The sequence below is a fragment of the Phyllopteryx taeniolatus genome, chromosome 6, assembly GCF_024500385.1.
Source record: "Phyllopteryx taeniolatus isolate TA_2022b chromosome 6, UOR_Ptae_1.2, whole genome shotgun sequence".
NCBI classification, from domain to species: domain Eukaryota; kingdom Metazoa; phylum Chordata; class Actinopteri; order Syngnathiformes; family Syngnathidae; genus Phyllopteryx; species Phyllopteryx taeniolatus.
Genome location: NC_084507.1, coordinates 8,419,928 through 8,446,538, shown reverse-complemented (window position 1 = coordinate 8,446,538; position 26,611 = coordinate 8,419,928). Strand labels below are relative to the sequence as shown.

The 26,611-nt window shown below is 39.7% G+C and overlaps 2 protein-coding genes across 6 annotated transcripts in view; both read right to left on the bottom strand.

Moving 5' to 3' along the window:
• The window catches only part of mroh1 (maestro heat-like repeat family member 1), a 29,040-nt gene extending 15,247 nt beyond the window's left edge, over nt 1-13,793 (bottom strand). For 2 of the 5 annotated variants that reach the window (XM_061776269.1, XM_061776270.1), the window contains exons 1-23: nt 13,594-13,793; nt 13,248-13,306; nt 12,839-12,984; nt 12,082-12,213; nt 11,840-12,002; nt 11,495-11,593; nt 11,141-11,292; nt 9,926-10,066; nt 8,571-8,663; nt 6,430-6,508; nt 6,025-6,138; nt 4,166-4,239; nt 3,972-4,094; nt 3,571-3,678; nt 3,311-3,455; nt 3,038-3,078; nt 2,650-2,791; nt 2,446-2,498; nt 1,848-1,955; nt 1,643-1,762; nt 1,074-1,196; nt 841-987; nt 480-506 (exon numbers count right to left, since the gene is read on the bottom strand). In XM_061776269.1, coding sequence (XP_061632253.1) covers nt 480-506; nt 841-987; nt 1,074-1,196; nt 1,643-1,762; nt 1,848-1,955; nt 2,446-2,498; nt 2,650-2,791; nt 3,038-3,078; nt 3,311-3,455; nt 3,571-3,678; nt 3,972-4,094; nt 4,166-4,239; nt 6,025-6,138; nt 6,430-6,508; nt 8,571-8,663; nt 9,926-10,066; nt 11,141-11,292; nt 11,495-11,593; nt 11,840-12,002; nt 12,082-12,213; nt 12,839-12,984; nt 13,248-13,269 — 2,352 coding nt within the window. In that variant the 5' untranslated portion in view covers nt 13,270-13,306; nt 13,594-13,793. The remainder of the gene's footprint in view (nt 1-479; nt 507-840; nt 988-1,073; nt 1,197-1,642; nt 1,763-1,847; nt 1,956-2,445; nt 2,499-2,649; nt 2,792-3,037; nt 3,079-3,310; nt 3,456-3,570; nt 3,679-3,971; nt 4,095-4,165; nt 4,240-6,024; nt 6,139-6,429; nt 6,509-8,570; nt 8,664-9,925; nt 10,067-11,140; nt 11,293-11,494; nt 11,594-11,839; nt 12,003-12,081; nt 12,214-12,838; nt 12,985-13,247; nt 13,307-13,593) is intronic. The other 3 variants (XR_009788934.1, XM_061776267.1, XM_061776268.1) reach the window with 3 other exon arrangements.
• A 970-nt stretch (nt 13,794-14,763) lies between these two features.
• Nucleotides 14,764-25,741, bottom strand: ncam3 (neural cell adhesion molecule 3). Its single transcript, XM_061777738.1, has 16 exons — nt 25,581-25,741; nt 25,260-25,331; nt 24,947-25,141; nt 24,268-24,405; nt 24,034-24,174; nt 23,753-23,870; nt 21,439-21,593; nt 21,184-21,317; nt 20,601-20,736; nt 20,018-20,185; nt 18,624-18,744; nt 18,007-18,136; nt 17,488-17,656; nt 17,199-17,382; nt 16,948-17,079; nt 14,764-16,467 (listed from the first exon to the last, which is right to left on the bottom strand). The coding sequence occupies exons 1-16, from the start codon at nt 25,624-25,626 to the stop codon at nt 16,419-16,421; spliced, it is 2,088 nt and encodes a 695-aa protein (XP_061633722.1). The 5' UTR covers nt 25,627-25,741; the 3' UTR covers nt 14,764-16,418.
• Between the last annotated feature and the right edge of the window lie 870 nt (nt 25,742-26,611).

The window sequence follows — 26,611 nt, the reverse complement described above, 5'->3', positions numbered from 1 at the left end:
GGAAAAGCAATTTAATTTGAATTTGAAACAATTTTATTTGAATTTGAAACAGATCACATGAATGATGAAAAACAATATAGCAATACTGTTCTTGTTCATTAATCGTGATCATGAATGATGCCAGATGTGTAAAATGCGTTCTTCATTTATAGTTCGGTTTACCATTTGTGAGCAACTGAGAAAGACTTCAAAGCAAACCTTAAAACATTTTAGCAACAAAGAAATGCTCCCATCATAGTGCCCATCACACTGACAAAATGATAAAAGTTGAAAATACAAAGTAGTTAAAAAGTTGGTGATTGCAAATTCTTTATGCAACAAAGATATTTCTGACTGGTAGGCTTTAAGAGGTGAAAGGCAGCATTACTGCAAACATGTGGACCAGAAAAGGAAAAAAAAGACCAGAAGAGTAAGAAAAAGTTGAAGGGGAAGTTTATGAAAGTTACATTGAAATAACTCCTCTATCCCTGTGACGATACCTTTGTCTCTACTTTAATCCCCAGAACCTGTATAAAATAGAGGTGATAGAGTCACAAGCCTAAATATAAATATTGCTGTTGAAACACAAAATTAAACACAACAAACTGTTACAACCTATAAAGATTTTGCGACTATGTTAGACAAAAAAATAATAATAATTAAATAATGTTAGGAGATTGATGATGAAGGATGAATCATAACTTTCACAGTGATATGTTCATTTTAAACTCTGCATTATTAAATTGCATAATGCCCTGTGTGGATATACTATGTGATTCAATACACTTAAAACACACAGTCAATACACTTTTTGCGACCATGACCGCAAACAAACATCCTTACTTCCTGTGTTTGCATTACCTTAGTTTTGAAGTGTTTACTGATGCAGCGCAGAATGTCTTGATCAATGCAATTCAGGATCTTTTCTGGAGGAGCGTTCACAGCCACTTGACCATAACACAAGATTAATGTGCTTTTTACCTTCTCCACCTCAACATCATTACGATCCTGAGAACAGGAGGCACAGACATAAACTGATGATCAACTGATTCATTCATGTTTTTAATTGAAGTGATCAGAAATGTTCCTTTTACTTTGAGCAGGTTGAAGATGCTTGGGGATTTTTTGAACACATCCGACTTTCCAAACTCATCAAGCTTGGCAAGAGTGCCTTCTAGATGGCTGTTGGCACACAATCCAATGCCCAGAGCCACACCCTGACCAATCAAGGAATACAAAAGTTAGCGTCCACATAGCCAGCTTAAAGTGAAGTCCAGTTTATTTTATCAAACTTATGGGAAAGATTACTTCAAAACGTTTTTATTCCTGCTCATAAACTACAAAATATATTTATCCAACTCTACTCATTCACAGAGTATTTTATTTCTCTTTTTGGTGGTTTTTCAAAATAAAACAATATATTGTTTTCGATATCATACAATAAGTATATTTATAGAACATGGAATTTTACATTAGATAAAGATCATTATTAATTGTTAATAAAATGTTTATTAATATTGAGTATTATCAAGTGCCCATTGAGTTGCAATTTTGGTACAGGTAATCCTGTGATAAATTTGAAAAATGTACTTCAAGTTTAATTCTAGTCAATTACTGAAGGCAAAAACAGCAAATGCGAATGGAATAATTTGGTTGACGGTACCTCTCTTTCAACAGCATCACTGTGTCTTGCTGTCAGGAGGATTTCCTGCAACTGTTTTTTAACAAACTCCTTATTGAAAGATTGCTGGAGGGTCACTCCAATACACTGATACAGGAAACTCTGTCAGGGAAAGAACAGTTATATTTTAAAATATGACTTCATGTTGCAGTGTTTTGGGCCTTTAAAGTAGTTCGTAAGCGTGTACCTTCTCCTCCAAAGCATTATTATACATGGACAGATAACTTGTTGCTTCTGCTGCAAACTGGCACACCCACTTGTCATCGTCAACAGCCACCAACGTTTTAGACAGGAGCTGGAGACAATTTCATTATGTTATAATGGCATTTCAGTCAAACTGAGTTTGTTAATAAACATTTATAAAGCATCATCATGATCCTGAGCGGGGAAACAATATCGCTGGCATCATGTGGAATCCTCTCATCTCCAAACCCATCACTTTTCAGGAAACTCGGAAAAAAAAAAACTTTATTGAGCCATTAACATTCCATCATCAAAGACAGCTAGCCATTTTTAACACTTTAGATTGACGAATAAGTGTGGACTGATTCATATTACATAGGTTTGTGAAAAGATTTTGAAATTGACCAAATCTGGACATAGGAGGTTTCTGCCCGAACATGAGAATATTTTTCTGGAAGTCTAGAATACACATTTATTGCGGTTACCTAGTCCAAATGGAAACAATGGTTACACCTGATTCCACAATATTAGTTAACACTAAATGTTGTTGTCTTTCCGTCGTCAACTTACTATACATAGTCTTGTATTTAAAAAAAGCCCACCTTCAGCAGATTTTCATCCCAACTTTTCTTATCAAGGTTTTCTGCTGTTGACTCTGGAAGCAAAACAACCGACAAGACAGACAGATGAACAGATATTTGCTTTTGATGGAAATTGTTCTTCTTTGAACCTACTTTGTTTAAATATTATTTTCATTCAGTGACAGCAGTGGAATCCATTTCTGCTCTTAGCAAACACCTGCTTACCTTCCAACACTGTCAAGAGAGGAGGGATCTCTTTGTCCCAGACAGCCTCTGTGTTGTGGTGAATGTTGACAGAGAGTAGCTGTAGGAGGGAGAGTGATGGCGCTCCATGACCTCTGCTATTGAATGGAAAGGCTGCATTGACCTGGAATGAACAAAACAACATCAGGCATAGGTTTGGTGAATAGAACCTCCATACATCCAATGAATTTTGTTGCTTTTAAATTATTTTCACAATCAGGACTATGTGTTACCCTGTTAAACATTACTCATGTGTCAATTGGATATTTAGGGGTTTAACATAAAATAATTCAAGGCAATTACTTTGTGTTTTTAATGTATGTATGTGTTTAATGTTCCATATGTGTGTTCACGTGTGGCCTGTACTTACAAGCAGTTTGATCATCAGTATTTGAGGAGAGGGCAGATTGACTACAGGAGAGGAAAAATACATTTAATCTGCAATTATGTACAGAAAATGACCAATTCCAGATATGTGGAAGGAAGGGTAAAGTTAGCAAAGGCTGTTCATATACGCAGACATTTTTTAGTATGCCAAAAAGTGTGTTAGAATTGCTGAGAGCATTCTTCCATTTTAATATCACATCCCCCATTTGACATACTGTACACATTAAGACAGAATGTTAATGAATGTTGCACCTACCTTCCTCTGAAAAGTCTATAATGAAGGTAGGTTCCTTGTTGTCTTTCTTTTTATTGCCAAGTACAATCAGACTCTTACACAGTGGAGTGGTGGCATTGCTGTACTGAGGAGGGATCAGGTAGTCGAGCAGCTTTGGCCAAAGCACCTAAAAACAACAAAGTCAATTAAATGAAACCCTAACTATATGAATATATGCGCTCCAGGTTCATAACATCAGTAGTTACCCACAGGTAAAACTGTGTGACTGGTACTTTACATACATCGGCCAGACGTCCAACAGTTGTTGTCAGTAGATGAAACGTGTTATCACACATCGTCCTCAGTGCCTCGTTTGTCACCTCTTCCGGGTCTGCCGGTTTCTGTCCACGCTGTAGGAAGAAAAGCACACGCAGATAAGGAAAAACAGTATATTTCATTTTCATTGCAATTTCAGTTGCAAACCAAACAAAACGAGACACTGTACAGCCAAGATATGTCTACCACCACTGGTAAAATAGTTCGATTCACAGCATGAATTTTGGTGAAGTGGTGTGGTGAATGAATTCTCAAAGTTACCTGCACATTAACCATCTTTGTGGAAATTATTACAGATTAACAGAAAATGGCCTGAATATACAGAGAGGAAATACTGCAACGTTTCCTAGTTTCGTATAAAAAATACCTGAGAAGTGTCCGGTAATGCACAGTGTTGAACTAGGAATCGCACCAGTAACTCTCCTCCATCCAACTCCAGGTAACCGTGATGTGCCATGGCGCTGATCACCTGCACCACACGCTTCTTCACCTAAGTCAAGAGGCAAACTTTATGGTCTTCTGGATGGCAATCCTCAAGTTCTATAAATGCATGTGTGTTACCTTGTTACTGTGGTCACCCATTGGCTGCCTAATGCTGGCTAGAATCAGAAGCTTCTTACTCTCCATCATGGAAGCTGCAACACACATGCACTAGTATTACATCATCACATACTGTAATAAAACAAACAAGGACTGAGAGTGCAGAAAACTTCCATTCATCCATCCATCTGTTTTCTATACTGTTTTTCCTCATCAGGGTCATGTGAGCTGGAGCCTATCCCAGCTGACTTTGGGCTAGAGGCAGCCAATCACAGGGCACATTAAACAAACACCCATTCCTGCTAACATCCACACCTATGGACAAGTTAAGTAGCTTTCATTCACATTTGGGTTTTGGGAATGTGAAAAGAATCAGGAGTACCCCGAGAAAACCCACAAGCACGGGGAGAAAATCCAAAACTCAGATCTCTGCTAGTTTCGTAAATGTTCCCCGTTTGATAAGCCGCTGAAGCCCACGGTCATCTCTTTTGCTGGTGCATCTTCTCCTGCCACATTTTGTCCTTCCATTGGTATGCTTGGACACAGCAGTCTGTGAAGAGCCAGCCTCCTCAGCTATGAACTTTTGTGGCTTACCCATCCTATGGAGCGTATCGATGATGGTCTTCTGGCCAGTTGTCAAGTCTGCAGTCTTGCCCACATTGAACCCAACTGAGATAACTGAACCAAACTGAAGCAATTTAATGACACCTGGGGAAACTTGTGTGGGTGCTTTGAGTTTAGTAGTGGGTGAGTTTAAAACATTTATGGCCTGCAAAATTTGGGCTGGTTTCTTCACAGTGTTCTAATTTTTTGAATTCCTGATTTTGTGGGTTTTATGAGCTGGAAGCCCAAATTATGTAAAAATAAACAAATAAGGCCCTGAATGTATAATCTATGAAAGTTTAACTTTTTGAATGGAGGTATGGAAATAAATGAACTTTTCCATGATGTTAAATTTTTTTGGAAAGGGTCTGTATTTGATTCCAAAATCTAGTTTATTTTTAGCCTTTGTCGCCTGTTTGTACTAATGTGTGTTGTACTACTGTAAATATCTGACTGCCACTAAGGTTTATAAAAAAAAAATTAAAAAAAACATCGGCGGTGTGGGACAAGCAACACGTTACGCCTGAATCAGACCAAGACAAATTTGGACTTTCACAATTGCACTATGTCAGACCACTGCAATAAACTGTTTGCATCCTGTTTTTACGATCACGGGGCTTTATCCTGTCAACTCAAACGCGACCGGATACACTTGTTACCATGGTGACAACATCGCGACGCATGTGTTCATAAGAACAAAATGGGGAAAAACCTGTGCTGGTGATCACCGGTGCTCGGGAGAGGACTTTCATTTAAGGCTCGCTTGAGGTATGTTCACGTACTTTTAATACGAAACCGCTCGCAAGCAGGCAAAAAACACTATGTAGCCTAGCAAGCTAGTGCTAGCACTAACGGTTGTACGGAAACATGCAGGCGTTATTTTGAATCATGCTCTAAAGTTTCGGCGTGTGTGAAGTAATTGAATTACAATAAAGTAATTGAATTACAGTAAGTTATCACCCATTATTTCTGTCATGTTGTAATGTTGGTTTGACCTGGCTGATTAGAATACATGACCTGACTAGAGAATACTTTTGAAGATACTCAGTATACAGTACACAAGTATATGCAGTAAATTAACAAGTCATTTAAATAGACACATTGCTCTATCTTGTGATCGGATCGTTGATCGGTTATTGTTTTTTTAAACTCGTTGATCGGTCCCAAAAATCCTGATCGTGTAAAACCTAAAAAATACATGTTCCAGAATGCTCCTGCCAAGTAAAGATGTGAATGGGATGAGTTAGAGATGAATATGTTAGAGTGCATTTGCTCACTGCTGGAGTTGATGAAGTGACGCAGGACAGCCAGGGAGCCAAACCTACTCCGCTCATTGCTGTTCTCTAGCCTCTGAAGAACAAACATTACCAGTCGGTCTGGGAAGGCGTTTGCTAGAATTAGAGGTAGGTGGAAAGATTTTCAAGTGTCAAAATGTAGTAAGTAGAAATTTGTGACCAAAATAGCATACATAACAACATTTGAAAAAGTGTGGACAAATTGGTCAAGAGAGAAACATGTTGTTACACTGAGCCTCACAGTTAATATGATTATCCTCAGAGGGACATCATGTCTGACACAAATAATGGATGTTACGGTTTTTGTGACTCCATAGAAATGCAACTGTTAGAGCTGATATGTACATAATCATGCACATAATTATTGATAAGGAAGAGTTCTGCTACCTAACAGACTGAAGCAACGAAGAACCTCATTGTGGTTCTTGACTGTAGGAGGGTTACTGTAATCAACAGAGGTGGACACCTGACGGGAGAAAAACAGTTGTCTTTCACACTAGCACACACCTTCCAAAATTGTACTGATGCAACGTTGGAGTCGTTGCATTATAGTTAAATAGGCAATAATTTGGCTCAGCAAGATACACTTGCACAATCTGAGCTCCATTACAAGAAGCACTGCCACAAATGAATTCATTAAACAATAAATGTACAATACTACGAAAGTATTGGAACACCTAGGTCAATTCCTTTTTTTTTTGTTGTATACTGAAGACATTTCGGTTTCCGATCAAAAGATGAATATGGGACAGAAGTTCAGAATTACAGCTTTTATTTCATGGTATTTATATCTAGATATGTTAAACAACTCAGGAAAGAGCACCTTTTGTTTGAAGCCAACCACTTTTGAAGTGAGCAAAAGTACTGGAATAGACATGATAAAATTAACTTAAAGTGAATAACATTTACTATTTGGTGGCATAACCTTACTTTTAATAACTGCATCAAGCCTGCAACCCATTGACTTTACCCAACTGTTCCATTCGTCATTTGAAATGCTTTTCCAGGCCTTTACTACAGCCTCTTTCAGTTCTTGTTTGTTTCTGGGGGTTTCTCCCTTCAATCTCCTCTTCAGGAGGTAAAATCCATGCTCTATTGGGTTAAGGTCAAGTTATTGACTTGGCCAGTCTAAGAGCTTCCACTTTTTCACTTGCATGATGAAGATTCTCCCGATTAGTTTGGATGCATTTTTCGGTAAACTGACAGACAAAATGGTTTTGTAGACTACAGAATTCATTCTGCTACTGCCATCATCAATAAAGACCAGTGATCCCATTCCAGAAGCCGCCATGCAAGACCAAGCCCTGATATTACCTCCACTATGCTTCATAGATGAGTTGGTGGTTTTGGATCATAAGCAGATCCTTTCTTTCTCCATATTTCAGCCTTTCCATCACTTTGGTAGAGGTTAATCTTGGCCCCATCAGTCCAGAAAACTTTGTTCCAAATCTTTTGTGGCTCATCTCTGTACTTCTTTGTAAAATCCAATCAGGCCTCTATCTATATCCAAATGTGTGTGTGTGTGTGAGTGTGTGTGTGTGCGCGCGCGTGTAAATAAAACTTTTGGAGACTAATCATGAGCCGTTTCATCACGCAACTAGGCAAGGACCCCAAAACATATTGACAACACGACAAAGGACTTCATCAGGAGGAAAAAGTGGAAAGTCTTAGACTGGCAAGGTCAGTCACCAGACCTTAATCCAATAAAGAATGCATTTTACCTCCTGAAGCACAGATTGACAGTACAAATCTCCAGAAACAAACAATAACTAAAAGAGGCTGCAGCAAAGGCCTGGAAAAGCATTTCAAATGAAGAATGCAAGTCTGTCCCGCGACCCTTGTGAGGATAAGCGGCGCAGAAAATGGATGGATGGATGGAATGCAAGTCTGGTAAAGTCAATGGGTCGCAGGCAAAGGAATGGACCTTTCCGTTCCAATACCTTTGGAGGGGACTGTATAATTGGAGGTGTAGGTTGCAGTAGTGAACTACACTCCCAATTGTGCAAGGGAACCCAAATAGTAGTAGTAGCAGTATTAGTAAAAAAAAAAAATAAAAAATAAAAAAATAGTAGATTTGCAGAATGATTTTTGTTTGTCATCGAGGGCTAACGTTAGCTTAGCTTCCTAATCATATCATGGTAAAAGAATGCACTAGCAAATAATAGTGTGGAGCTAGTTTTAACTCCCCAAAGTTAAGAGACTTTGAAAATAGCAACTTTATGTGTTGCTTTTCTTTTATTGCTGCTGAAAGTGACAAGTCACAGTGAAGGGTCAAAGAAGAGCATTGTTAAATGTTAACAGCAACAGCTGAGCTGCAGTACAGTGCAATGAAATAGCACCAAACGAAGTGTTGTTGTTTCTGCCCATATAAGTGTATTTCAAGAATTGGTCACATAAAAGTTTAATTGGCAAAGTCAGTGACGTGAACTGTTGCAACAACAGAGGAATCAAGCATTCTTTTTTTCACATCTGAAAGACAAACAATACAAATATAATTCCCAAATAAAAGGCTATTCTGAACCATGTACCTGTTGATGCAGTGCAAAGAGCAGGCTGTCCAGTTGGGTCTCTAGCAGCCTGCTTCCCATGTTAACAGAAGCATCAAGAATATGGCAAAGGCTCTATACAGAGGGAGATTAAAGAAAAAAACATGTAGTTTTCTGGATTATCTCAAATATCCATGCAATGATACTATCACAGTTTAAAGAAAATTAATGGATGCATGCATGGATGGATGGCAATGCGAAAGATTTAACCAAGTACAATTTTAAAATTGTATTTGGTTAAATCCTCTCCTTGAGCCGTCACCTTATCGTGGTGGAGGGATTTGTGTGTCCCAATGATCCTAGGAGCTAAGTTGTCTGGGGCTTCTCGCCCCTAGTAGGGTCACTCATGGCAAACAGGTCCTAGGTGAGGGACCAGACAAAGCACGGCTCCAAAAACCCCTAAGAATAATAAATCAAAATCATCTTTGCTTTTTGCAGATGATGTGGTTCTGTTGGCTTCATTAGGCCGTGATCTCCAACTGGCACTGGAGCGTTTTGCAGCGGAGTGTGAAGCGACTGGGATGAGAATCAGCACCTCTAAATCTGAGACCATGGTCCTCAGTCGGAAAAGGGTGGCGTGGCCTCTCCAGGTCGGGGATGAGATCCTTCACCAAGTGGAGGAGTTCAAATATCTTGGAGTCTTGTTCACAAGTGAGGCAACAATGGAACGGGAGATCGACAGGCGGATCGGTGCAGTGTCTGCAGTGATGCGGACTTTGTATCGGTCCGTTGTGGTGAACAAGGAGCTCAGCCGAAAGGCGAAGCGCTTTATTTAACAGTCGATCTACGTTCTTACCCTCAACTATGGTCATGAGCTGTGGGTCGTGACCGAAAGAACAAGATCCCGGATCCAAGCGGCCGAAATGAGTTTCCTCCGCAGGGTGTCCGGGCTCTCCCTTAGAGATAAGGTGAGAAGCTCGGGCATCCGGGAGAGGCTCAGAGTAGAGCCGCTGCTCCTCCACATTGAGAGGAGCCAGCTGAGGTGGCTCGGGCATCTGTTTAAGATGCCTCCAGGACGCCTCCCTCGTGAGGTGTTCCGGGAACGTACTACCGGGAGGAGACACCGGGGACAACCCAGGATACGCTGGAGAGACTATGTCTCTCGGCTTGCCTGGGAATGCCTCGGGATCCCCGTGGAAGAGCTGGAGAAAGTGGCTGTGGAGAGGGAAGTCTGGGCTTCCCTGCTAAAGCTACTGCCCCTGCAACCCGACCTCGGATAAGCTGCGGAAAATGGCTGGATGGACAATTTTAATTAAAAGAAAAAATGTGGTGTATTGTTTCTTAATATGCATAAAATCCAAAGAACCAACTATACAGGTGCTGCAACTCTGGGGTACCTTGCTAATGATGTAGTGCTCGTTGTTTTTCTTAAACAAAGACAGAATGGCGGGGATGAGCTTGGGAATCTGTTCCTCCAGTTTATCGCTGGCCATAAGATGGCACATCGAGCCCACTGCCTCAGCTACTGTTAGCCTCAACTGAAGGACAGAGAAAGAAAAAGAAAGGAAAAAAAGAAGGACAGGACATCACTAAATAGATGAATTTGTCTTCAGACAGAAGACAAATAAAAGTGCTAATGATGATATACTTAGATCAAATTAGAGATCCAATCCAAGAACTGAACCAAATGAACCTTTCATTTAGCTAAATAAGGTAACTGAGGTATTAAAAACAATCTGCTCTATGATGTAGAACAGCACACCACTGCAAATTACAAGCAGTGGAGTGTTAAAAGCCTCCCTGATGGTGTCAATCACCACTGAGGAGAAGGGCAAATATTTTTGTACAGTTCCTATGTAGGAGCTCAGTAAACTATGAATGCTTTACTCATTTAGCGCCACAACCTTTTTTGCCCATCTATTATTTATTCATTTATTTTTTAAGACTGATTCAGAATTAATGTTTATTCACAACATGGTGTTGTTGGAAGCCCCCACATGTTTTATCTCAACAATCTGAACTTCAAACTCCCCCATCCATTCTTTTTCTATAGCCCTTGTCCTAATTAGGATTGCTGGCGCTTATCCCAGCTGACTTTGGTCAAGAGGTGGGGTACACTCTGGATTGGCCATCTGTCAAATGCAAGGTACATATAGAAAAAAATATTTCACACATATGGGCATTTTAGAGTGTTCATGGAGGTTTTTGGACGGTGGCTAAAAGGCAGAGTGGGTAAAAACCCTTGCAAGCATGGTGGGAAATGCAAACTCCACAAAAAAAAGCTGGTGCTGAGATCCGAACCTCAGAATTGTTAAGCGGACTTGCTAACCACTAGTCCGACGAGCTGCCCTTTAAAGCCACTTTAATCTTTTTTACAGCATGGTAACACAATCAAACGTTTATGCACTTTTCTAGTACGACATTAAATGCTTCAAGTATTTTTGAGAGCCAGAAAAACTTTTGAAACCCTAATGTTAAGGTTCAACAGACTTGTCTCAGCTTCCCATCACACACTTTCTCATAACTTCCCTAAATTAACACCTGAGAGCACATGGACTTTAGGCTGATCAGCTGCACCGACCACCAGTGGCAAACTTGTGAGCGTATATTACCTTCGATTCTCTGCTTTGTAACCAGTTATTGAAAAGGATGTCGAACGCAGCATTGATTTCACTTGAGAATGTGTCCTGTCTGACTGTTGGATCTGGAGCCTTGTCGAGATTGGCAAGGTACTCCAAGATACTGTCACTGAAATGGCACAGAGCTGAAGAAACACAAACACAAACAAAAAGAAACAGAATTAGAAGATCATTATTTTTAAAGATGAAACTTTTCTTGTTGAAAATAACACTGAAGTTCTTGAATTGCTCCTCTCATCTGACAGAGATAAAAATTTTACTGGAGCACGTCAATGCACCTTAGAAGAGAGTCAAATACTACCAAAAACTTGGAAGTCAGTTTTGTACCGTAGGAGAAGACCCACTTCATGTTGTCTTGTTTGGTCAGGCTCAGCATCGGCAACATGGTACCAAGAATAGCGTTTAGGAACGGCACCATGCCATAAACTAAAGAAAAGGAAGGAGTACGGTGTTAATAAAAATGGTGGCTTCTTGAAAACACCGCATTACATGACAAACATGATGAGTTTTTCCTCATCTTAACACCAGATTGCAGCTATACATATGCATTTTGTTCCACCAAACCCAAGGTTTTGTCAACAAATTATTTATAATTAGTGCAGATTATATCCCCTTTAAAAAGCTGCCAAATGTGCAGTTCACTTGTGCTTTAATGTGCAACAGTTTTCCTACCATTGGAATCAGAGAGCTTGGCTAATGTCTGGACCACAAAAAAGTGAGGCAAAACTCCAGGTTGAAATTTCCTCAGTATCTCCTCCATTATGTCATTGATGTGTTTGTTGCCCACAGCTACCAGAATGTTACTGGCTGCCTGCTGCCAGTTAGGAACAACTTCCTGTGTGAAAGAGAAACACAGAAACAGACTAAACAGCTGCCCCCCAAAAATAAACCAAAACTAACGTAACACTGTTTACCTTTGATCGTGTCATCTCATCTGAGGCCAAGGAGATGATGCTCTTGAACCTGGGGTAAGAGATTGCGTCTATCCTGCTGCCAACAATCAGCTCAATGGTTTGAAGAATCACAACTCTGTGACTCACGACCAACTGGAGCAGGAGAAGGTGAGGCAGGAAGCAGAGCAAGAGAAAGAAGACATTGACAACTATTAAGATGTTTTTAAAAAAAATGCACAATTACAATTACTGATATTTCCTAACATTTCCATATTTGCTCAGAGTATGTAAATGGTAACATCAAATGATTGCCACTGGGACAGGTGGCTGTGACAGAGTGTAAGGTATTACCACATAACATTGTTACATGATGGTTCATTTTTTTTTTTATTTTGCATATGCTCTGATCTAAAAATAAACAACAGGCTTGAAAGCTCCGCTTAGTTGGTTATGTTCGTTATTTATATGCCAAAGCAGAGAAAATGAAAGATTTTTGTTCGTTTAGTCCATTCCTGCCGTCAGAGAAAGCATGCCAATCATCCAGAGAGGTACAAAATGCTCACTATACGTGTTTTATTATTGGGTTGAAAAATGTCAATTTACTTTTTTACTTAAGTACATTTTTAAGTGTGTACTTTTGTACTTTTGCTTAAGTAAGGGAGTGTCTTCAGTACTTTTACCAGCTGTTTTTTTTTTTTTTTGCACAAGTACTAGTACTTTTACTTAAACTACTGAATACACATACTTTTGACATCTCTGCTGTACAGTGTGGCGTTACCTTAGGGTGTTTGAGCAGGTAGTCCTGACACATAGCAAGCACTCTGTCAGGCTGCTCGTTTCCCAGAGTCAGCATTGACTTCCTGACCTGAGCCTGGACCTCAGAGTCTTTATCATTGGCCGCATCAAGCAGAGCCAGGGTCACCTCTGGAGTAGAAAGGCAACACGAAAGTCACAAATCGAAAAGGTTGTCAGAATATTTATTGCAGAGCAAGGCATGCAACACAAATGGTTAGAAGTTGCATTAGACAGAATTGCAGATACTGTAGTTTGTAAATAAAAAACTAATAATAAATAAAATGTAAAACAATTAAAATAAGATGTTGGAAATGTATAATGACTACAGCTACAAAAAAATGTAAAAAAATAAAATAAAATCTGATTCAGATACACTTTAAGAGACAACTCACGTTCCACATCTGTCTCGCCCATGGTGGACAGAGGGCTGGTTTCCTGGGCTCAATGACCCCTGCAAGCATTAAGCAATAACTTCTTTCAAGTAAACATTTTTAATTCCCTACCAGTATTATGTATTACGAATAAGGACGTCGAACGATGGACATTAAAATATATATTTAAAAAGTAGCACCTTATGAAGTGACATCGCAACAGCATTTCGAAACCATATGAAATGTCGAAATCTCCCATTTACCTGACCAACGAGGTCTCCTAATTCACTATTAGCTTTAGCTGCTGCTACGGAAGAACCAACACGTCCTCAACACAACAGAATAAGCAAGAATAAGCTTTACTTACCAAGTTTAGCGCTGAACAAATATCACTATGGTTTGGCTCGGCTCGTCGTACTCGAAACGTGATGGCGAACTTGTATGTATGTTGAGTCGCAGATGTCAACACAGTCGGTCATGTGGTCATGTGTTTCTGGTCAGCAGGAACAAATCAGCGATTTGACGCCAGTCCAGTGCCGCTTCTTCTTTGATATTAGGGCTGTGACCACAGATATGAGAATGTAGCTGACACACGCCCCTTATGAGCAATGTGCCTACGGTGACGCTTAGCTAGGAGGGGCAAAGTCTTCGTTTTTTTTTTTTTTTTTTTTTTCACCAGAACAGGACACCGTTTCCGCCAGTTAAAAAAAAACAAAAACAAAACTATAGGCGGAGCCCGTTCCAATGGAATTATTATTATGATTTTATTATTTGTATTTGTTTTTAACTGGCGGGAATGGGCTTCCATACACGAAAAGAACAATGATTTGAAGGCACATTGTGCTGCATATAGTTGCACACGACGCGGTACAATCAGAACAAGGAAACTGGGATTAACCTTATGTAAGATAAATATTGAGGGTATTTTTGTTTAATGATATTTATTGATTATTCACGCTTTGGCGTTGGAAAAAAAAGTCAACTTTGTGAAAATCGGTTTAGAAATGAGCAAGTTACAATTTAATTTCACTGTTAATGAATTGCCTTTGAAGGAAAAGTTGACCTTTTCAACATGGCCGTCAGTGAGACACGTTTATTAGGCAGGCTACTGACGAATCTAGTTTTCATATCTATGGCTAAAAAAAAAATCAAAGGCGTGCATACCGCCGCCTACCGTACAGGACCGCATAGGCAGAGAAACCGTCTCAAGGAAGGGGTGAGTCGCCAATCTGGTTTTTAAAACTAGAGTTTGCCCATTCAAAGGATCATTTCAAATTCTCAATTCTATGAGTGCGTTAAACATGTGCCTTACTGCCTTCAAGGCTACAGGCTAACATGCAACAGCATGAATCATTATTATTTTTAGGCTTTATTACTGTATTATTATTAGTCAGTAGCATTTCCTACTCAGGCCTTCAATAAGAATTTACCTGACTTCTTAATACCTCCACTAGGACACAATTATAGAAAACCCTCAAAACTATTTTTTTAAAAAGCAGCACCCAACTGTGCCATTTATATTATTTCACAACACCACTCATTTTCGTAGACATTTAATTTTATCTTTTCATAGGAAAATACATTATTACAATACAAAAATTACACTTTGCTTCCATCTAACGTTGTCAGCAAACAGCATACAGCAGTGTAAATTTACTTTCCCCTTAAAATAACTCAACACAGCGCCATTAAAGTCTACACCGCTGGCAACAAAATGAGTACACCCTTAAGTGAAACAGTCCGAATTGAGCCCAACACGCCATTTTATCATGTGAATCATAGTCTTAAAAGGTCTAAGGTGTGAATGGTGAGCAGGTGTGTTAAATGTAGTGTTATCGCTCTCAGGCGCTCTCATACTGGTCTCTCAAATTTCAATATGGCACCTCATGGCAAAGAACCCTCTGACGACAAGATAAAAAAATTATAGTTGCTCTACATAAAGATGGCTTAGTAGGCTATAAGAAGATTGCACAATAATAATAAGCCTCTATTGAATATAAAGAGTGACTTCAAAACATGGTCTTAATCCTTTTACTGGATATAATTCAGACACAGGTAAAAACATACATATTTACAACCATTCTCAAACTTATATGATTTGCAAGCATAACTTTTTGTAAAAGTCAAAATTTATTCATCAGGCAGACTCAAACTAGACTATGAGCTGCTTTAAAATATTAGCTCTTATTGCCTTAAGTCTTGTATGTACAGTACTGTATTATCATAACAGTGATACATGTTTAATGGCCTGTATTGCTTGTGTTAGTATGTTATAGGTTGACATTAAAATCAGTGTAGCAGCCTCATAACAATGTTTATAAAAAGTTAATAACAAAGCAAAATTTAAATAATGTTCACAGAGACAGGCATCCATCCATTTTCTATAGTGCTTGTCCTATAAGCCGTAGCCTATCCCAGCTGACTTTGAGCAAGTGGCCCACTCTGGATTGATCCACCCAGGTCTGGTTGCTAGCCAATCGCAGGGCACTTATACACATACAAGCATTCACACCGTCTGGCAGTTTAGAGACTTCAATGAAACCCACATGCATGTTTTGGGGAATGTGGGAGGAAACCGGAGTGCCTGGAGAGACCCATGCAAGCATTGGAGGACTGCATGCAAACTCAACACAGGATGGTCTGAGCCGAGATTCGAACCTGGGACCCCTTGACTGTGAGGCACCCTGCTAATAACCTTCCCACTGTGCTGGCCACAGACGGGCACTTTTAATGTTAAACAGCTGCATTGGATGCTGTTTGGAATAAACAAATCTTTGTCCGTTTTAAACATTCAAAACATGCAGTATGTATGCCTGTTTGAGAACACTGACATTTCAAGAATAAATTACAAACAGCAATACCCTGTAAAAGACCGATCTCAAGAGCACCCTAAGCATGAAAGCAATTGACCCACCAGACTACCAACATGACATGATGATGTAATATATCACTTGTTGTCTCCTACTGTTTTCACCAACTCGGAAGGGGGGGGGGGGGGGGTTAATTATGAGAAGAAGATGTGATGTCAGGAGATGCTCAACTTGCTTGCTGTCCTCAGCAACACAGCGGTATGAGAGAAATAATCTTTCATTTCTTTTGACTGTACTGCTGACTGTTCAAATTTATACTTGAATTGTTATCTTCTCTTCAAAAAGTATATATTTTTGTTCGTCTCTTGGTTTGTTTTGTTTTCTAGATGTTGCCCTCATGCATCTGTAGATTTCTGTCTGATTGAGTTTTCCTGTCAGGGAAAAAAATAAAAAATCTAATTAATAACCAATATATCATTCTCACATTAAATGTCATGATTGATTGATTTGTTTTATTGTAAATGAATCCATTCAGTCATCTATTTCCCCTGCTCCATTATCACATGCAAAACAGTTTGATTTGAGCGAGACATTTACACCATATACATTTCATTTGTATATACATAATTTAATTTACTCTATTTATGACTATATCTATCAAATGGATTTATCAGAAGTCAGTATTCTTTCTTTACTGCAACAGTTCCCTCAGAAATAGCAAGTGAAAGCTAAGAGATATTATCAGAGATGAAATGTTGAATAAAATGCTTAAGGACATCAACGTAATGCACACATTGTGCGTTACCAGCAATGCCATTACATTTTATTTATTTCCTATATACTCATGTGTGCTATTTTTCCAATATTAAAACAAATCAATTTACTGTTCCTGAGTGTGACTGCACACATACTCATGTTTAGTGAGAGATGCTTTGTCGCTGGTGACCTCTTTGAGCGTGCTGCCTTCCTTTGAGGGAAGTGTCTGAACTCCCGTATGGTGCCTGTCGCCTCTTGGAGTGGACATCCCATTCATCTTAACTTCCCTAGAGCAACATGCACAAAACAAAAAGGGTTAGAATCATGTTAACCTGCATCCAATTCCAATTCAAGATCGGTGGAAAAAAAAACAACACACAGGATACAAACCTATACGCAAACTTACCCATTAGTGCCCTCCTCTCCTTCTTTGAGGCCTGGAACTTTCTGTCCAAAAAGTTTCACAGCGATGGACATGAGCAGGCCACAGCGGTTTCTGTAGCAGCAAGTGGCATCCACCACAAAGAAAATCACCAGGAAGATCACCATGACGATGCCAACCACGCTGCCTTTCGTCATGCTGCTACGCACTGTGAGTGCAAGGAAGATGAGATGGAGTGAAGTAAAAAGAGGAAGTTCATTATAAATGGAGATGAAGACATTGTCATCTATATTTGAGATGATGTGATTCTTACCAGGTTTCTCTGCAATGGTGAAGTTGAATGTTGCAGGGAGAGAGGAACCATTCGCATTGACTGCTATGACTTCCAGTTGATAGTCAGAGCTAAAGGTCAGGTCTACCAGGGTAATAGAGTCAGTATTGGATGACAGCTTCTTCTCTTTCCACAGAGCCCCATCTCTATCCTGGACAAAACAGAGATACTGTAGCTTTGAGGCATTTAGTATGGCAAAAATGTAAAATATAAATTATGTAATATTTAAATGACTGTGTGTGTCAAAGAACACTGGAAATCACAAGAAGAGGTTGATGAGAGCAAATGTAAGGAAGTGCACTGGAAAACGCCACACACAACTATTGCATACAACTAAATAACATGCTTTTAGATAATGTGAAACACTGTAATTAACTTTTTCACTAGTACTTTTTTATTTAACAGTCCTTTTCCAACTACCCCACCTAAAACATTGAAACTATCACACAGTCTAACAGACAAAAAAAATGCAAAAGCTGGCAAATGCATGTTGAGCTTGACCTCGCGATATCGGAGATTGTAGTGGAGGAGAGGAGTCCCGCCATCATCAGTGTGTTTGAGGGGCATAAAGAAGGAGTTGCCCCCTACTTTCATCTCATCACACAGCAAAACAGGGCTGTCTGGTTCACCTAGAGGGCAATTTAGAAAGACAATGCAGAACATTACGCCCCCATGATATTGCAGGGACTCATTTACATTTAGCAGCAATGAATACAAACTACATATCAGTGGTTAGTAATACATGAAGCATATTCAGTAAACCATTGTGTGTGTCTTACCTCCTATAGATGGATAATGGGAGATGGGATTGTGTCAGCGACAGCATTAGGCAGCAGTACATGATGATGATGAAGGAAACATTATAAAAGACAAAGATGAAACAGAAAATGAGTGACAACAGATGAGATTAAAAAAAAGAAGGCATGTAGCATAACATTATTAACAAACATGACTAGAAAAAAACATTTCAGTAACATTAACATAGCTATTTATAAATAGATTATAAGATGACATTGGAGGTTCAACGGCCTGTTGTGTAAAAACATTGCTGCAAGGTCAGTGACAATAGTATGCATGGTCATGGACACGTCAACACATTTTTAGTGGTTTGACACTCACGTATTCCTTGGGTTCGGACGGTGTTTGCGTCTGAGAATTCGCCCCGTCCTGCTGCATTCAAGGCAGCCAGACGAACAGTGTATAATGTGTAGGGCATGAGGGAGGTCACAGCCAGGGTATCTACAAGCACAAACATGAGAACACACTTTTAAAATAACACTTGTACACTACACATGCACACATAGATCCCAAGTGGTGCTCAAGCACCTGCCCTTTTGCCCTTGATGAAAAAAAGTGCCCCTTTTGCTGCAGCCCATTTTTCTCTTCTTCAATTATATACAGTTGGAAAAAAAAAACTCTGTCATCAATTCCTCCCAAAGTGTTTTGAAATTTGAAGATCATTTATTTGATTCATTTGGAAAATTGTGCATATGCTCCCACTTTAATTTATTTGGAGTCAATCAGAGGCACTTTAAATAGTGGCAGGTACACTATATTGCCAAAAGAATTCGTTCACGCACCTTGGCTCAACATATGAACTAAAGTGACATTCCATTCCTAATCCATAGTGTTAAATATGACGTTGGTCCACCCTTTGCAGCTATAACAGCTTCAAATCTACTGGGAAGGCTATCCACAAGGTTTAGGAGTGTGTTTATGGGAATTTTTGAAACGTTTTCCAAAAGTGCATTGGGGAAGTCACAAAGTCCTGACCTCAACCCGATATAACACCTTTTGGATGAATTAGAGAGCCAGGTCTTCTCGTCCAACATCAATGTGTGACCTCACAAATGCGCTTCTGGGAGAATGGTAAAAAAATGTCCATAAACACACACTCCTAAACCTTGTGGACAGACCTTCTCAGAAGAGTTGAGGGTTTTATAGCTGCAAAGGGTAGACCGACGTCATGGATTAGGATTGGGATGGCACTTAAATTCATATGTGAGTCAAGACAGGTCAGGGAATACTTTTGACAATATAATGTATGTGCTGACCTCCTTTTAACATGAGTTTGAATGCCTAATTGTCAACAAGGCCACATCCCCATTTATAAGAGGGTGGGTGCAGCCATGTTATCGCAGTTGTTTATTTTTACTTCCCCTCTCTTTTTTTAATTTGAGTTTTACAGGTTATAGATTAACTAATATTGGAAACAAGATTTCAAAGGATTTATCTTGGTCTGTATACCATAAAAACCTGCCATTCGAACAGGGGTGGGTAGACTTTTTAGATCCACTATAGCTTCCCTTCACCTCCTTTGTTAATAGCTGATTTATTGACTGTGTTCATTGTGTTAACAGAAAAAAAAATAATTGTTTTGCTTCATAGTATGAATAATTTTGGGGCTGGGTGCCCTTCTTTTGGCTTGAGCACCTGCCTCGAGAAATGTCTGTGGGCATGCCTGGTTGTACGAACGATGATTCTAACTTTGATATGCAACCCTTATAATTACCTGCAGCTGGGACTGTGACCTCTTGCCATTGCTCGGCTGCATTTTGTCTCCACTGCAGGACGAAGTTCGTAATTGGTGTTCCCCCACTGATGGGTAGTGCTTTGAGGGAGAATAGGATTGATGCGGGTCCAGATGAGACTGACAGGTACGGAGGGGGACCAGGCTGGGCTGTGGGTCAAGAGGACACAGTAAAAAAAGCAAATGGTTTAAAATGATATTCATAACGTGTGACTCTACACCTACATGATGTGCTGTGTTAAAAATGACGCCTTCTCTACTAGGCCTACAGAATGTAGACATTAATGTCCAGTTTTGATTAACACTGTCATGGAGGTATTCATATATAATATCTTATTGTAATAAAGGATTGGATAATATACTTTTTTTTAAATCTGCCACTATAATGCATTACAGTTTTACCGCTGCAAAATACAAGCACAATAATACAAAACTGAGCATTAGTCTTTTTTTAAGGCAAATATATGGACAACTCTTGTGTTGGTTCTTATTTGATTGATCAGGTGACCCTAATGCAGTGTCCAGTCAGTGTAAATTACAGTGCAAATATAAGCTCAGAACTTACTGTGAATTGCAACGTCTCTTGATGCATTGCCAATGATGCCAACAGCCATGCAGGAATACAGACCACCATCAGAAGGTGCTATTTCGTCAATCACTAAAACGCCGCCCACAACACGAATACGACCAGAAGATGAGTCCTAATGAGGCCAAACACAAAAGACAGATCAAACACAGTTGGACCAAAACATAGATTATTAAAAGCAATGTGCTGGGGGTCCTTCGTCCTGCTGTACAAAATTTCGAGGTTATGAATGTAAGAATATATCTTCATGTGGCACAACATGGCATGCTCACTTACTGCCAGTGGTTAGCCATCAGGGCCAGCCAGGCCCTCTTTGCGGGTCTAAACTCTATCAGAAGCACTGACCCACATTTGCAATTGAAAAATTGTATTAATGGCTTCCAGTACACTACATGTATGTGGAGTGTTATTGGTTGTGTGCAATCGGATTTCAGCCTTTGTGTAGTGCAATGTCAATGTAATCTGCCAAGGGCCTTCAGAATCTTACGTCGTCGCGAGGCACAAGAATGAGTTTAGTAGGTGTGTCTGTACATGCGTGAGTGTATGTGTGTATCACCCCTACCAGTGTCCGTCCATTGCACTTGTTGATCCAGTGCAGGTCAGGCTGAGGAAAGCCGGAGACATTGCAGGCCAGAGTCACGCTCTCGCCCACGGTGACATTCTGCTGCTCTACAGACAAAAACACCTCTGGGGCCTCTGGAATAAAACAACTCCATCATCACCACAGCAGCCACATTTTTTATGTGAGTGATATTTTCTTTTTGTATTGCAGAGGGGGTTTACATTCTATATGGAGTCAGAATAGAATAAAACCCACCAAAGACATGAAGCAAAATGGTAGCACTGCTATCGCCGATCTTGTTGGTTGCGGTGCAGATGTACTCCCCGTGGTCGTCCCTGACAACTGACCTGAGGGTCAACTGGCTGCGGTCAGAGTTGAACTTGTGATGTGTGGGGTCATGCAATGCTGGCCTGTGACAGAGAAGTATGAAGTGATTGCAGTAACCCCCCGCGAGATCACGCTTCAACTATTGAAGTCCCTCTATCTTGCGGATTTGCTTCTTTTTTTTTAGGTGTTGATATATGTATACAATATGTTTTATATGGTCTTTTTATATGGCAGGGTTTTCATTGTGGGTGGGTTTGCAACATCACTCCTGGGATGGACGGGAGATCTCTGTACTGAAAATAAAACTCAACATATTACAAGCGGTTCATGGTTTAAATAAAGTTTATACTCTGTAAGGCATGACAGATTGTAAAGAAGAAACAACAGCCATAATGCTGTATGTTTTATTGGGAGGATGAATGTCTGATTGAATCAGGACAATAATAATAAAGCCACGAAAAACAATAATTGCTAAGAGATCTAAGCATCAGGCACCAACTAAACTGGATTAAACTCTCACCAACAACATATTTAGGAACAGATGGTTTTACAAATATAATAATGCTCAGTTTTTCAGGGAGGGATCAATTTGACATTATGTTGTTCTTGTAGTTTGCCGTAGGTTGGAGATGTCCTGCACTAAAATTTAGTAGGCTTAGTTCTTTTGGTTGCCTTATTAAGGTGGGTCAAATGTATGATGAGGAGTAGTTTGACAACACAGCAAACAACAACAATAATAATCATATTCTTGATATTAATACTTAATATAAGCCCAATTCCAATGAAATTTGGGACATTGTGTTAAAGATAAATAAAAACAGAATACAATGATTTGCAAATCATGTTCAACCTATATTTAATTGAATACACTACAAAGACAAGATATTTAATGTTCCTCAACGTACAACTGCGAGGAATTTAGGGATTTCATCATCTATGGTCCATAATATCATCAAAGGCTTCAGAGAATCTGGAGAAATCACTGCATGTAAGCGGCAAGGCCGAAAACCAACATTGAATGGCCGTGACCTTCAAACCGTCAGGCGGCACTGCATCAAAAACCGACATCAATGTGTAAAGGATATCAACACATGGGCTCAGGAACACTTCAGAAAACCAATGTCAGTAAATACAGTTTGGTGCTACATCCGTGAGGGCAACTTGAAACTCGACTATGCAAAGCAAAAGCTATTTATCAACAACACCCAGAAACGCCACCGGCTTCTCTGGGCCCAAGCTCATCTAAGATGGACTGATGCAAAGTGGAAAAGTGTTCTGTGGTCCGATGAGTCCACATTTCAAATTGTTTTTGGAAATTGTGGACGCCGTGTCCTCTGGGCCAAAGAGGAAAATAACCATCCGGACAGTTATGGACGCAATGTTAAAAAGCCAGCATCTGTGATGGTATTGGTCTGTGTTAGTGCCAATAGCATGGGTAACTTACACATCTGTGAAGGCACCATTAACGCTGAATGGTACATACAGGTTTTGGAGAAACATATGCTGCCATCCAAGCAACATCTTTTTCATGGACGTCCCTGCTTATTTCAGCAAGACAATGCCAAACCACAATCTGCATGTTTTACAACAGTGTGGCTTCGTAGTAAAAGAGTGCGGGTACTAGACTGGCCTGCCTGCAGTCCAGACCTGTCTCCCACTGAAAATGTGTGGCGCATTATGAAGCGTAAAATACGACAACGGAGACCCCAGACTGTTGAACAGCTGAAGCTGTACATCAAGCAAGAATGGGAAAAAATTCCACCTACAAAGCTTCAACAATTAGTGTCCTCAGTTCCCAAACGTTTATTGAATGTTGTTAAAAGAAAAGGTGATGTAACACAGTGGTAAACATGACCCTGTCCCAGCTTTTTTGGAACGTGTTGCAGCCATAAATTTCTAAGTTAATGATCTTTTGCTAAAAACAATCACGTTTATCAGTTTGAACATTAAATATCTTGTCTTTGTAGTGTATTCCATAAAATATAGGTTCAACATGATTTGCAAATCATTGTATTCTGTTTTGATTTATGTTTAACACGACGTCCCAACTTCATTGGAATTGGGATTGTACATTAATACTTCTCTGACAGTGTTAATCAACAGCGAGAGTGAATTATAAAGGCAAAGGTGAGCAAATTATGCATATGTGATTAAGTTACTAATATGTATATTTTTTCCTCTAAACCAAGCATGTGTATTACTATAAAATGGATACATTCCAATTGGTGAAATCAGGTCTTACATATTCCAGGTGATATTGGGTTTCGGTTGGCCGTCCACCAAACACAGCAAGGAAACATTGGTTTCTGGTCCAGCTATGACTTTCTTCACTTCTTCTTTCAGATGCACAGTAGGAGGAGCTGCATTAGAATGCTTTTGTTATTGTACCTTTCAGAATATCCATAATTGGACTGAATGAAAATTTTAATAAATAACTTTCCAAAAGACTGTCTGGTTTTTGGAAACTCATAAATGTAACATCATGATTGATTTCATTAATGATGATGCAAAGAAGACACACACCATTGACAACAACAGATATGGAAAGCTGCTTAAAGATGGGCCTTCCACTGATCTGGGCCTGGCAGATGAACGTCCCAGCATCCTGTCGCTTCACTTTCCCAATCACAAGTGTGTGATCAGGCAACAGTTGGACATTCTTTCCTAAATAATGACAAGGAGAAAAAGATCAGAAAATCCAAAAGAAGTTTTGCCAAATTATCATATGAAGGTACCGCTCCTGGATGATACACTCACCGTGAGACGACATGGCCTCTGTGCTGTATATCCAGCGGACCGCAACTGCCGGCTGGCCAGACACGCGGCAAGGCACTGCCCCATCTGTGCCCTCCAAAAACTCATGGTAGGTGGGGGTGGTTTCAAATGATGGACCCTCTGACAACAAAGGCAAAACGCTGGTTTTTGGGTGTGGTAACTTCTTGTCGCAGACAAGTGTCATTTTAGCACTGGCGTTACACAGCCACAACAGTACCTGCACAACCTTAATGAGTTTCTCAGTTTTTAATACTCCATATGATTGATGCTGTCAGAGAGCTATTTATTACCTCTGCCATCCCTGAGCAAAAAAACAAAAGTAGTTTAAAATGTTGGTAATTAATTGAACTCAATTTTACTATATTGTTGATTTACAGCGGTATACAACCATGGTGCATTACTTGCATGCTAGTTAATTTATTTGTCCCCATGAGAGGAGCTCTCAGTATGATGCAATGCAGTTCTACAAAACAGCTAACCAAAATAAAATATTATAAACACATTGTTCATGTGAGTACTTCTCTGACTGTACAAGTTAAAACTGAGTATCATGCAACAGAATTGTTGTTACAGCTCATTAGATTGTGCAGGTGTAGTAGCCAGTTGGTGTAGAGGGCATGTTTTCTGCACATCCGCCAAAGTGTATGATGCGCTTACATACCATAAACATAAATCTCTGTCTGAACATTGTCCGTGTGGCCGCTGTCAAATTCACACAGGCAGGTGTACCTTCCTGCATCCTCCACTGTGGTGCTCTTGATGATCAATTTAGAGGAGGACTCATCCACCTTTGTTATCATCTCTACATCAATCTCCTCGCTATTCTTTTGCCATGTTATCTCTGCTTCTCCCCCAGCTAAGAGATGAAAATATGCATCAAAAGGAGTTCACAATCTCTACTGTATGTATCCAGATGGTGTACACAACAGATATTGTACATAAAGCCATATTTAAATTAGATGTGGAAAGCTGACCTTTACACAACAGTAAAAGTTCATCTCCAACTTGAATATCTTGTTTGCTGGTGATGATGTTCATTTTGGCATCTGATGAAGAGACGAAAGATGCACTGTACTATCAAATACATCACACACCTGTCACATTCTTTCATACTACTATGTACTGCATATTACACAGCCACTTCATGTTTATCCCCTAAAATGATCAGTTCAGAGACAGTCATCTCTAAAAGATGAAAATGATAAATTAATCTCTCAGAGAACCCAAAATTTCTGAGATGACATTACTGTGTTCGCATTAAATTATGTCAAACAACAATAAATAACAGACTTTACCTGTCCTGTACGGAACCAGAAGAATCAGAAGCAGGGCAATTCTCATGTCAAAAATTGTCTCTTTTGGCACGGTCACCGCAAAACTCCTGTCAGGTTAGTTGGTGAAGATGCTTTTTAGAGCTATGTATGTAACACCTACTTTCAGGGTTATTATCGTAGGGACAGGGACAGGGCCAGTCTGTGTCTGAGATTATATAGGGACGCAGGAGGGGATGAAAGGAAGTAAGAAGTGGGTGGAGAGAAAGCACACAAAACTCATTTCTTTTCTGTTTATACGACACTGCCGTTTAACACATCATTTGTCATTCATGAGCAGAAATGGCTGTGAAACAACTTCCTTAGTCCATTTTACTAAAAAGTCTTTTTGTTAGCAATATTTTATGTCACGATATCAAAGTAATATAAATACCTGATAAAGATATTTTTAGCTGTTTCTCTATATTCACTCTTATTACAATATAATGATTTTGGTTTGATAAGCGTGGGTTTTTCTCCGGGTACTCCGGTTTCCTCCCACATCCCAAAAACATGCATGGTAGGTTAATTGAAGACTCTAAATTGCCCATAGGTGTGAATGTGAGTGGAAATGGTTGTTTGTTTATATGTGCCCTGCGATTGGCTGGCAACCAGCTCAGGGTGTGCCCCGCCTCCAGCCCAGAGTCAGAGTCAGGTGGGATAGGCTCCAGCATGGCCGTGACCCTAGTGAGGATAAGCGGTACGGAAGATGAATGAATGGATATGTGATATTATTTGATATTGATATTAGATATTTTATTATGATTTCATATTTTCCAAACACACTATGCTCCCTTTGTAATAAGATTACATCTCTACTAATGGGCCAGCCATTGGTAAAGCGTCAAAGCTCTTGCTGTTTACCCTTTCAAAGAAATGTGAAAAATCACAGTCTGCTCTGCTTTGCTTTATCATGAAATAGTGCAGCATTAATTGTGCTATCCCTGTAACAGCCATATATCACACTATGAAATATTGTGCTTTTGTCACTGTTTTTTCATCTTACTACAGTCTAA